Raw genomic sequence first — 14125 nt, forward strand, 5'->3', positions numbered from 1 at the left:
GAAACCATCATGAGTGATTGCTGTAGAATTAATTAATGTTATTGAGTAGTAATAAAAGGTATTTTAGTAGCAGAAATTAGATCAAGGGAGGGTATGATTTTTGATAATAAGTTATAAAAAACTATACTAATCTACTAGGAAATATTTTATCATTCTGATTCAAATAATAAGAAGCTGCAATGTTGGGCCTGGGATAGTATCTCAAGTCACATGAAAATTTCGATTCTCTTATAGGCTCAAAAGATAAACTTTCTTCCTTATACTATATCCTGACAGAAAAACGGGAAAAAGCAGTGGTTAGCGGTTAACTAACGGTAACACGGTATTCTTTGCGATATTCTATTGTATTCTCAATATTATGAATTATATACTCGCATTAATGAGGTATTCTAGTCTAGAAATAAGTGATGTATCATCTAAATTGAGATTTTATCGTCTATGATTTTCCTGACTCAACGTTTAGATTCAGAATCTGTGAGTGTTTGAATTGTTTGATATGGACTTTTGCACTTAAACATATACATATTAGAACTTTTAGAGTATTGAAATTTAAAATTTTAAGGATACTTGCAATTTAATGAAGGTTTGGTTTGATTTGGTATAACATGTATCGTATAACAAAATTTAGATTTTTACTATTCAAAAAAAATCAGTTTTTGTGTTACCGACATTCATCAGCCTGTAACTTCCTGGATTTTTAATTTTTTCATTTCTTTTTCTTCTATGTCGTCTTAATTTTGTGGCATATGTATGTGTATTGATTTTAGTCACATCAGCCTCTTAGATTTTTAGTGACCCGACCTTTAGCTTTCTTTCCTAATCACGGCACTTTGCATTAAGCTCTGCCGATGCAGACCAACTTATTGGCCATCTTATAGCACAATATGTTCATATTGTCTATGGACAGTTACAGTTGGAATTCATCACAAACATATTTATACGTCAACTACTATATTACGGCAGAATTTGAACCACCGGCTATCGCAGCATTAAGAGGATCGTCCTGTCACCTTGAGCACTGCGGCTACCAAGCTGGCTAAAATTGGTTATTAAGTTATAAATACTTTATAAAATATTCATTCCTTTATTTATTCTCAAATCATGTTTCTGGTTCTAATTATTTAGAGAATTAATTCCATTGTCATGCTTTTTGTATTAATAATTTTAATTAGAAGAATGATACGCATTTTTATACCTAGTTACATTGTGCTTCTTGCTTTGGAAACACCAATTTACAATTAACTTTAATATATTACAGTTTCCAGCTTGAAGAAATACATTTTGAATTTGAATTTGAATTAGAATGACAACGAAGCATTTATTTCTATGTGTGGTGAAAAACCTTTATGCCGGGAATTATATATTTCGTTAATGTCAATAATGATAATGTGCCTAACAATTGTATTTAGTCAGAAACATCAGTATGACTATTTAAACAGATGAATGCCGTGGTGAATATCCTTCGAAATTATATAATATTCTTGTAGTTCTTCGAATTCTTCCTAATATTAAATGGGCTAGTTGATAGTGTATGTGTTATTAAACAAATAAGTGATGCCCAGAAAGTAACACTGTTTTTGCAATTTTGTTTGAAATATCAATTTAAGCATACACGTTATGTAATACTGTCCTGAATTCCCGGCCATCTGGTTTAAAATGACCTGAATGGTGAACAAGTGAGACGGGTTGGTATATTTTCTAATAGATAAGAATCTTCAGTGTTGCTATATATCGCCATTCAACAAGTCTCTTCATCTTTCCGTAAAATAAAACATTTTTCAAGTAAATTAATAGTTTTTGTGATTACAATCCTTTCTCATTTTATAATTTTCATGCATTAACACAAATATAAATACCCGATATATTTATATAATAAATTTATGTGTGTGATTGTTTATAATTCGACAAGGAGAATCGTCCTAGTCACGACAGTAACCAAGCTAAATAAGACCCGATGTCTTCATCCCGGATGATCATATCTAAGTTGATTACTCGGCAGGCGGTAGGCTTAATGCCGAGGACCGTGGTTCGGAGCCTATGTTAAGTAGTAGATTCAATCCAAATAAACCCAAATAACCCTTGGTAAAAAGGATCCTCTAAATTGTTTTGATAATTAAAAAGAAAATTTTAAATTAATTTTAATTCATAAAACTATTGTTCTGTTGTATTTGCATCAATATACCAGCAGGACAAGTGTACATCTATAGGATGTATGAATATATTAATATTTACTTCCTAAATTAGACTTAAATTAAATTAAGTAAATTAGAGTTAAGAATAAACACTTATACACTATAGAAGTTATTGTGGTTTGGCTCGCTTCAATCTTCAATTTACTGAGTGCTTTCGAGTAGCTATATTTGCTTCTACGCAGATGAGGTTTAGTAATCTTATTTAGTGTTTTTGGGCGAAATTTTGGAGGTAATTTCGTAAATTCATTTGAGGTTATCGTGCAGCTTTTCGTTAGTTACGTAGCGATAAACATTGGTAATTAATGGAGGAGTTTTATTTGGGCATTGTTGGATTATTAGTTGGTTTGATGTTTTAGTGCACCGCCAGTTTTTGTCCAAAGAGGCTTTATAACAGACTGAAAATTAATCTTTTTGATTGTGAGTTTGATCTAATGTGTTTTTTGTCTAACGCGGCATAAAATATATAAAAAAGGTATATAAATTCATACATTGCGATGCTTAAATAATTTATATTCTATATAATATTTATAACAACTAGTTTAAAAACATATTATTAACATATAACAACAATTACTGTTTAACACAGGATTTCAGCATGATTTTAGAAGATATAAGATCCAACTTGAACTAAATATTGTAATTTTGTTCCTTGCTTTATTTTAAAATCTTACTTATAGAGAATTATAAACACCACAAATATACCTGAAGGACATAACCTGCATTTATCGCACCACTAAAAGGAACATCCCATCGACATCGCTTTAATCGATGTTTTACAAAGATAAAAACATGTTTTCAAATGGTAAGAATTAATGACACTAAAAACTAAAAAAGTGAACCATAGGTTATACTGCAAATTATGTAAACATTGATTGGATGATAAATCATTAAATAACAAAAGATCTATTCAAGCACATTAAAGACATGTGGATTTAGATAATAACAGAAATAAATATTTACTTTTTTTCATTTTGCTATTGACATATAAAAGACGAAGCGATCTTCGAAGCCATTAATTGATCTATTGAATTCTATCCGATTCTAAGAATTTTTAAACAGTTTTAATATCCCAAACACGTTCATCCCGAATAAAACAGTTCTTGACCTTGCTTTTTGTCTATTCTCTACATAAGTTATCACGTGGCTTTTATAATACATAATTCGTTTGAATTTGAAGCACCAAAAACATTGGAAACGATGTAGTAGATATAATTCGAGCAAATTTAAATTATTGTGTAATATGTTAGTGCTAATCTAATAACTAATGTAATTACTATATATATATATATATATATATATATATATATATATATATATATATATATATATATATATATATATATATATATATATATATATATATATATATATATATATATATATATATATCTGTATTTTTTTAATTAAAAAACGTTTTTCATTTCATTTTTTCAAAAAAAAAAATTCATTTATTAAAGTAATTTTCTAATAATATTTTGAAAATATTTAAAAGGTGGGCACATCTAAAAAGATTGAGTATTATTCCCAAATTAAATTAAATATCTTATATAATGATAATTAAATATTGTACAATAAACAAAAGGAATTCTGTAACAATTTTAATTATAGTACAATAATTAGTTCTTATATTACCATTCCCTTCATTTTTTAAGTAACAAGATTAATTGAAACACCGAGAATTTGACGGAAGTCGAAGTAAAACAAAAAGTCTTATATTTATGCAAGACCTTATTAAGTGTTATTAGCAAACCAAATTACATTCCATCCGCGGTAACATTATCTTCCCAGGTAACTGCTTTAAGGTACCGTTTAATTAAATTTAGAGTTCAACTACGTACAATTAATATTACATCAGGAATACAGTTCAAATTATTTTAATAGTATTAACACTATAATTTGTATGTGCACTAATCTATGTCATGTATAAATTAATGATCAAGTAGTAATAAGTAATGTAAAAGTAAATAAGTGTAATTTTAAGTAAGTTAAGTTGTATATTTGATGTTTATAGTTATAATATTGTAATGTATAAATTACTCATTTAACCCATGATGAATGTTAGACGTTACATTAAAAGAATCGACAGCAAGTAGAAAACTTATGACATCTTGTTTCTCTTACGTCGAATTATGATTGGTAACAAAAGCTGTATCTATAATGATATTTCGATCTATAAAATGAAGAGACTTTTGATTGTGTTATTTTTCTCAGATTTTAATTTGATAAACTAGAATGGAATTAGAAATAATTAAAAGGGCTTTGTTATAAAAAATATAATTGTTAAGAAAGAACCTTCGATTATTAATTTACTATTAAATACAAAATGCAGCTACCAGAAGAAGAGACTGCGAATGTGAATCTTAAGAATATTGCCAAAAAGAACATCTAATTAAGGACTGAAGGAGTTGTAAAGGAAGAAACTATATTTATTCTTAATGGTACCACTGCTGCTGCAATTATATACTTTTTTATAACGACATAATAAAATATAACTGATTATCATATAACCTATTAAAATAAAAACATTTTTTTTTAAATGAAGTAATTCAAAATTAATATTGAAATAATTTTAGATTCTTTCAATTGTGACATGTATATGTTCTATATATTAGGTATGGCAAAAAGAAATAACTATTTTTGCATAAAATTGAAGACTTTATTTAAGACTTCAGTTGAAGGCCTGAAGATAAAATATTTCCATTTTCTTCTTGATAGCCTTTTTTGTCATTTCAAATGTACATGAAATAAGGCCGCTAAATCATGCAACAAGCAACGTACAAGCAATACAGTTACTGGACAACATGCAGGAAATCAGAAGATCGAACCGAACCAAACCACAGGATCTTGTTTAGTGTATAAGTGTATTCTTAACTTTTGCTTATATATATATATATATATATATATATATATATATATATATATATATATATATATTAGTTTTATAGTCTGTTCAAAGTTATTTTTTACATAAGTCATTTAAATGTGTGACATCAAAACAAAATTCTAATCTAAATAAAATAATTGATCAAAAATGTAATAAAATATAATTTATTTTAACATTATAGTACATCTAAAATCTACAGTTAATTATACAGCCGCAAAAGTTTATAGAGTTACAAACTTTTATCACTATTGCTTTTAAGAATTTTGCTCACTTTGACTTTGACAGGCTCATTTGTTTACGCGCTCGAACTAATCAGACAGTATTGTATTTAACTAGAATAAAATGAGAAGGAAAATATTGTCTAATTCTAAAAGGAATTTACAAATGACTGCAAGCAATACATTAAACATCTTGATGACCTATGTAAAAAAAGACTTTGAGTAGACTATATTTTTATTTGGTAAATACATATTGATCTTGCTTGCATATTAATGCAAGTACAACAAAACATTAAAAACAAAAATTAATTAAACAACAAAAATTTAACTAAATTCATATATTATTTAAATTTAATTTATTACTAATTAATGTTTAATTTACAAAAATTAAACATAAATTAATGTGTAAATTAATATTATATCAAGCATAATATAAGATATAATTAATAAAAATAATCGAATATAGTTCCACCATGCTTTCGCTATAGAAGCTCTAGCCTATTCTCCTTCAAGCTAACTGACCCTTAGTTTGGGATAAAATAGTTCGTCATAAACACAATCGGGTGGTAATCACATGGTAACAGGTGGACCTTAAAATAGATGCACATAAACCTCCCAACCAGACTGCCGGAGTTTCTGGCGAGTCTCTAACGATGAGTGTGGTCTTCTTTGATGAGACACCATTCTTATCCTAGTGCTTCAAAAAACAGCTTAAACACATTTTTTCCTGCTTAATCATTATCATTCTCTTTTGAGTTTGTCGTTTATGATTCAATTTTTAATTTATATATAGCCCTCCCCATAAAAGAGCCATAAAAGAGTCATAGATGAGGTGGAATGTACTACCAAATGCAGTTTGTAAATATGTTAAATTCGTTTTAAACTCGGAGTGGATTCTCCTTCTGATTTAACCGCAGTTGAGAAAAGAGGAATATTCTCCGATGCGTCGGAACATGAAACCGAGTCAATTTATGAAATTCGATTTCTGTTGGTACTGGCCGACCCTGTTGTCAAAAGTTTATTTATCTTATGTATTCGTAATTTTGTGGTATATGTATATGCATTGACTTTATTCACATCAGCCACTTAGACTTTTAGTGACTGGACCTTCAGCTCTCTTTCCTAATCACGGTACTTTATAAGTTCTTCCGACGTAGACCAACTTACGGCCCATATTATACTACAAGATATTCCTAATGTCCATGGACAGTCACAGTTGGAAGTTATCACAAACGTTTATTTATTTCACATATATTTATTTCACCATATTCATACATATATTTCACCTACTATGCTACGGTAGAATTTCAAACTTCGACTATCGCAGCATTAAGAGGCGGTTACCAAGCTATCTAAAATTGATTATTAAGTTATAAATACTTTATAAAATATTCATTTCTTTATTTATTCTCAAATTAGATTTCTGGTTCTAATTATTTGGAGAATTAATTCCATTGTCATACTTTTTGTATTAATAATTTTAATTAGAAGTATGATATGCATTTTTACACCTAGGTATGCTGTGTTACTCGCTTTGGAAAAACCATTTTACAATTAAATAAAATAATTTACAGTCTCAACTTGAAGAAAACCGTTTTATTTAAATTATAATAATAATGAAACATTTATTTCTACGTATGGTGGAAAACCTTTATACCGGGAATTATATAGTTTGTCAATGATGATAATGTGCATAACAATAGTATTTAGTCAGAAAATTCAGTATGACTCTCCAAATATATGTGAATATGCTTCGAAATTATGTAATAATACTGTCATTCTTCGAATTCTTCCTAACATTAAATAAGCTAGTTAATATTTTAGGTTTGTATAACAAGTGAACAAGTCCTTTTGAACACTTTTAGAAATGTTTGTTTTTGTAATTTTGTTTGAAATGCCAATTTAAGCATTTATGTCATGTAATATGGCCCCGACAACCCGGTCATCTGATTTAAAATTACCTGAATGGTGAACAAGTGGGACGGGTTGGTCTGTTTTCCAATAGATAAAAACCTTCAGTATTGCTTTGTATCGCCATTCAACAAGTCGTCTCCTTCTTTCCGCCAAATGCAGCTTGTAAAAATGTTAAATTCGTTTTAAACTCAAAATCGGTTTTCCTTTTCATTTTACCGCAATTGAAAGAAGACAGAATGCCCTCCAATGCGTCGTAACATGTAACCGAATCAATCTATGAATTTCGATTTGTGTTGGTACTGTTGTGTGGATCCTGTTATTAAATTCTTATAAAATTCTTCCAAATATTAGTGATACTGATTATATATTATATAAATTTCGATGACGTACGTTGGCTGTTTTATTCTATAAACTATATGTTATCTGCAAAATAATGTTTAATAACTCGTCACCATACATTTCTTAAATAGGTTGATTTTGTTACGATTCAGAAGCGATTCACAGATGGAAATTTGGTCCATGAGGTTTGTTTTGGTCTAACTTGTGTGTCACCTATACGCCTAGCTTCTTTTTGTATTCAGCCGTTTATACAATGATTCAAAATCAGTTTTCCTGCTTAATATAAGCAAGGCTTATGTGCATCCACATTTTGAAATCGAAATTATCGGAAAGTAATCGACGATATCAAAACTATGTTTGGTTGGTTGTTGCAGTATCAGAATTTACATTTTAATATTTACATTTTTCGCACATACATTTTTTGCTGGTTTCATTTTTTATCGAAGAAAAACTATAAAATATAGCATATTTTCTATTTGCTGGTGTTCCTCTCTGTCTTGAGTTTACGCAATACTGAGTTAACCATTTATAGAACTGTTAAATAAGTCACTCAAAGATAGATTAATCTATTCTAGTCATTAGGGATTCATTAAAGTAAAAACTATAGGTTTCTTTTTTGCTAGGCCGTTTTGTATCGATAGTAAAATCGATTCGAAGAAGCTATTAAATAGGTTTGTTATCAATATAACAACTGTTTCGAGGACTCGAAAAAACCAAAACCCGTTGGCGTTTTATTTCAAATGTTTTACTATTTTTTGATCACTGTAGTAGTATGAGTTATATCAGCAACCTAACGTTTTTATATACTTTTAAAATAAAAGTCAACGCGTCCGTATACATTTTAAGTAAAAGCTAGACAGTTCCTTAGCAAGCCAACGTGCTACTTTTACGGCACGAAATCGTACATGCTAGTGCGGCATTAGTTGACGATAGTAGCGAATTAGGAATTATATTCTATACCAAATACGGGTAAGCGCATTTAAAAAGTTGTAGTTGACCGATTAACACTTAACCGCTCTTGAGACTTGCTTCGGTACTGTCAATCAACTAACATAACATACAGACAAGTATCTTTTATCAAGTAACGGGTATAAAAGACGTAGTAATTAAAGAAAATTACGCTGGTATTGTTATTTGTCGATCATTTTTCAAAACAATATGAAAGGATATAATAAGCATGATATCAGACAAAATAGCAACTATCTAAAACTGTTTTTGCTCGCATTCTTTACTGCGCATTTATCCATACAATTTGCTATACAATTTCAATTCATGATAATAATATTGTTTAATAATAAAAGGTTTTTAGCAAATATAACACTTTTTAAATACTTATATAACATATAACAACTACAATATTTCGTAATAGAAAATAATTCAAATATAATAATAACGTCACAAATATAACTATTTTTAAATCCCATGAATACATTGTTCGATTTTAGGAAAATATTTAGATATTAAAATTTTTTAGTCAAAATACATATAGCCTTTATATACATATAGAACATAGCTTTAAATAGATTGTATTTCAGCTAGATGATGAAATAATTGAAGGAAAATTCATTAGTGATAATGGATCAAGAGTTTTATAATTAAATAAATACTAAATACTATAAAAACTTAAATAGAAATGCTAGGCTCATCTACCATATTTTTAAAGAACCCTATTTACCGTATTTACCAGACTTGGCTTGTTGTGACCAACAGTGTGTCATCAAAATTTGTAACTGCAGAGATGTCAAAAAGTGTGTTGATAATAAAAAGTTAAAATAAGTTTTTTTTAGCACAGCTATGGTTCAAAATAAATTATATGGTAAAAATATATAACTAGCAATAGTACAAATGAAAAGTTATTTTTTATGAAAAAAAAAATGAACTGACTCACCTGGCCAAAAATAGGTTTGGATGTTATCAAAAACTTGTCAAAATCTTGTCATAAATAAATAATAATAAATTTAGCAAATAACTTGTATCGTAAATTTAATATAAAAATTGTTTACTATCTAAATATAGCACTAATATTAGCATCATAAAATACATAACGCTTATATAATTTTACGTTCATCTGGCGATTTGTATGTAAACACAGACATTATTTAAGTAATTAATACTTCCTATTACATGATATTACATGATATCGACTTGTATTTTTAACATTATATGATTCTTATTTTATATTAAGTTGTAATATTGTTCTTGTAATATTGATTACATTATTATTTAATTTTTTTCTTAATGTACCTAATATAAATAAACAAATTTGAAATTTCCTTTTATTATAAAAATAGATTTCGTCTCACTGGACCACTTAGTTCTGATTATTTCCTAGTTTCTAGTTCTTGATAGATGTCTTTATTGATTAAATGCGATGTGTTGATCTCAAACATCACCAAGCCTTTCGGAGCACCCAAATTGTGTAGTCATCTATGTTATACTTCAAAGATCTTTTCCAATTTGTAGATTATCAAATATATTACAATCAGTAGTGAAATAGCTTGAGAGACTGGTTAAAAGAGAATAACAAGCTTAAACATCAAAAGCTACTTATTTGCTTCTGCTATCTCTAGAAAAGTGTTACATTCAAATAAGGCTTTACAGACTGCTGATTGGATATTGTCAATTTACTGTGAGGAACCTAGGCCCATCTTCTATATTTTAACTAATACGGCAAGTTATTAATTATTAGGAGAAGATAATGCTTATTTAGTTTTATGGACAGTGTTTTTATGCCATAAAATTTACCTAAATTATTCGACTACCTATTTTATTTGCATTTAGTTTGATGTGCCTTTCATTGAAGTGTGGCATCGAGGTTATTACAGGTGTTGAAGTTGAAGGTGGGTTCTGTCTTTATATAATTAATAAAGATTGGTCATTAATCTAGGTTAGCTCGGTTTCATTAATTTATTATGGCATTTATTATCATATACTAATTCGTATACATAAACTATACATAAATAATGCATATATTTAAGGTATTTTTAAATTTTCATTTATTTGTGTGACTGACTGTATTTTCTTAAATAATGCACTATTGTAATTAATATAATATATTTTTTAAACTTACCTAAATCATAATAATGTCGTCGTTTGTCGGACATATTTCTTGAAAAATATTGTACTTCGTCGATATCGGCATAATCACCGGATATATCCAAAATTCTGCTGTTCCTCTCTTTTTCTGGCAGTCGCTTGGTTCCAGGCACGTAGAAAAAGGAATGAGAATTAGCCTCACCGAATTCCCCTCCGCTGCCACTGGAACCTTCCAGAGGTACGGATTGATTTGAAGACAATTCCATGGAGTCTAGGTGTTCTCTGATGTATGCGTAGTTTTCCAAATCCCACGGATCGATATATGGTTGTTTTGCAGGGGGAATGGCGTGGTAGTCCTTTAGCGATTCTTCACTAAAAAACATTAATTTATTAATTTCAAATTTATTATTACTCAGTGATTTTCATTCTCCAGATATTAAATGTTGAAATAAAGCTGGGAAGGAAAAGAAAATGTGAAAATGAATGGCGGTTTGCAATTGGTACTCCCGATTTACTGTTTCATGATCTCAAAAAAATTCTTACCAATCTATGTATATGTTATGTTGAGCTTATAAAAATTAGCTTATTGTATTCTTATTATAGTTTTATATGCGGAGTTTAAACAAAATCTTATAAACTTCGATGGTATTTATCATTGGGTATTGGAGAATATGAGAAATAAAAACTTTTATATAAAGAAGAACTTAAATGATAATTCTTTTGAATGTCTGTAATTGGAATACTTAGTATGTAGAATTACGTTGGAAATATTATATAGTAAAATATAAGTATATCATATATTTTCCTAAATCAAGAGATATTATCTATTCTCTTAAATCAATTCGAAAACAATATATGGATGAAACGAAGTGCTACTGCACTTCACACTGGCATTAAAACAGCAGTTAACCAATATTTCGCCACATTATAGGATCGACTGAGTACTAAGAATAATAAAAAAAAACATGCGTATCTATTTTACAAGAAAAATAATAGGATTTCACCGCATACTGAGTCAAGAAACGTTGGTTTTAATGGTTAGTTGCAAAAACGAAGTAAAATTTTTAAATTACCACTTGGTTGGACCTGGTGATTATTACTTGTTTGCAGAATTCTATGTAATAAAAACCTAATATGTCCAAGGGTCTGATGATGACATAGAAGCATTTACATATTTTGAGAATAAAAAATAATTTACAGAATTGTATAATCTTTGAACTATAAAATATAAAAAGGATATCAAATAACCTAATATTGCATGTATTAGGTGCTTAAAATTACATTTATTGGGGAAAATATTAATATAAATGTTTTCTATGATTTATTATATACAACTTCGTTAACATCGTTAATAAGTAATAAACAAAATATAATATACCTGGTGAGTAAGCTGTGTCCACCACAAAAACACCCTTTTTTATATGAAACATGATAATGAAACATTTGATGCAATGAAACCGCGATGTTGAAACGGTTTGAAATATTATTTTCAGTCAATTCTTATGATAGATAGCCATTTCTGCTCCCTTTCGATTATTTTTTTCGCAAATAAACATCTAAAAATAGCTGATTTATCAATTGCTAAGTTACCTGAAAGTTTTTAAGAGTTTGAATTGGGTTATATCTTACAATTTATTATCATCGGGCATTTCTGCTTTTTTTGCGGTCTTTGTCATTGGCATCAAAATCACCACCTTTAAATTGATAAAACGAAAACCGACAATGATGGGATATGACAGAACAGCATGGAATATGACACAATTATTTCATGAATATGTTTGATCGACAGCAGCAGACTTATTATCAAATCAAACAATAAAGTAAATAATGTCGCAAATGTAATTTCCGGAGTTCATAATCGTGGTCTATATACACTGTGTCATAAATACACTAAATGGAAAACTCAAATGATAATATTACATGAGAAACTGTTATAATTTGTTTTCTGAAAATTAAGTTAAATTGTTTAACAGTCGTTTACATTGATACTTCGCATTTTCACCAATATATATCACAATATATACAATCACCTAATATGTATATAATTAATATATTTCATGGTCTAGTTTTAAATAGGTTAACGTTTTTAGTAAATATAACTTTTCATGTCAATACTGTCAAGTCACTGCATGCTTTACTTTGACAATGGTAGATATTAAAATAGGCAACCGTTGTAATTGCCCAGTAATGGAAAATTAAATATCTAGCTCAGATAAAATTTGTTAAAATATGTATATAAAACCGCAAATTGTTGGCAAATAAAGTTTCTGAAACATTTATACATTTGCTGTCAGTCATAAAATGTTGGACCCTTGAACTGAAATTTGGCTGTAGAAGCATTTTGAAGCACATATCTAAATTGCACTATCAGTAATGTATAAAGATGACTGAAAATACCATTCATTCTATTTCTCATTTCTTCACACAAAAACGTTTTTTTGTAAAGGCCCAATATTTATTATAAAACCAAGAATGCTGGATATACATTATTTTAGCCAAGAAGGAAGATAAATATCACCCTTACATTCTCATGTAAGTCGATAACAAATTTACTATAATATCGGAAGTAACAAAATACACAACTACTGCGAGAAGAAAAAACATGCACGTTACATCTAGGAATTAAATGGAAAAAGTTATGTGCATTTGTTATGTAAGTTGATCTAGTTCTCTCTAGGTTAGTTGACGAAGTGAAGGTAAAAAAGGAACGATGGATTCAGATTCGATCAGTGCAATCTAATTTATTGGTCGCTGACCAATTATTTATCTATATTATATAACTCCTTTCATAAAAAATGTTTACAAACCTGTCGGATTCTACCGCGTTCCAATACAAATCCTCCTGGGGTCTCATTATATTAATTATCTGTCATGTAATGCCTGGAACAAAAAACAACTGCTTTATCTGCCTGTTGCAATTTGCTTAATTAAAATTATAGAAATTTAATACTTAATATATATAATTAGATATAGAGCAAAAATGAATGTCTATCAAATGGAAATACTAGTGTACTCAATATATTCGTGGAAAATAAATGAGTTTTCTCGAATATGAAGAAGAAAAAAACGGATTTATTTCTCGCAACTACAGTACTTTTATTCTAACTATCCTCCAATGAATCATATATTGGACTCCAGTGATTTTCAATGTGGACTCTCCTGGGATGGCTCATGCCTTTTGTGCTTGGGATAACCGTAATACATAAAATTTTCATCACCAGAAACATATATACAGAAAATTCTTCATTTTTTGACTGGTAAGCAATGAAACCGTGAAGTTGGAATGGGTCGAAATGGCATTTTTGTAATCAATTCGTGTGGTAGTCATTTTTCCTTCTCTTGAATCCTTTCTATCGGATGTGAATGTCTGAAAATTATTGATTCCTCAATGGCTAAGCTGTCTGTTTTTGAAGGCTGTCGTTCAATAAGTTTTACAATTCCTTGCCTTTGCACTTTTTGCCCAGCCGTTCCTTGCGATTGACATAAAAATCACTACTTTTAGATTACCGTAATCCAAACCGCTATATGAGATATGACGAAGC

The 14125-nt window shown here is 28.9% G+C and overlaps 1 protein-coding gene across 2 annotated transcripts in view; it reads right to left on the reverse strand.

Annotated features, from left to right (window-relative positions):
• LOC143192043 (uncharacterized) overlaps window positions 1–14125 on the reverse strand; it is a 103208-nt gene that overhangs the window by 19189 nt on the left and 69894 nt on the right. For both annotated transcript variants that reach the window (XM_076397504.1, XM_076397503.1), the window contains exons 2-3: window positions 13391–13463; window positions 10618–10955 (exon numbers count right to left, since the gene is read on the reverse strand). In XM_076397504.1, the coding sequence (XP_076253619.1) occupies window positions 10618–10955; window positions 13391–13437 (385 nt within the window). In that variant the 5' untranslated portion in view covers window positions 13438–13463. The remainder of the gene's footprint in view (window positions 1–10617; window positions 10956–13390; window positions 13464–14125) is intronic.

This window comes from Rhynchophorus ferrugineus, unplaced genomic scaffold (genome assembly GCF_030347505.1).
Source record: "Rhynchophorus ferrugineus isolate W39M unplaced genomic scaffold, kcgeb_rfMv2 rfM2, whole genome shotgun sequence".
In the NCBI taxonomy this organism is placed as follows: Eukaryota; Metazoa; Arthropoda; class Insecta; order Coleoptera; family Curculionidae; genus Rhynchophorus; species Rhynchophorus ferrugineus.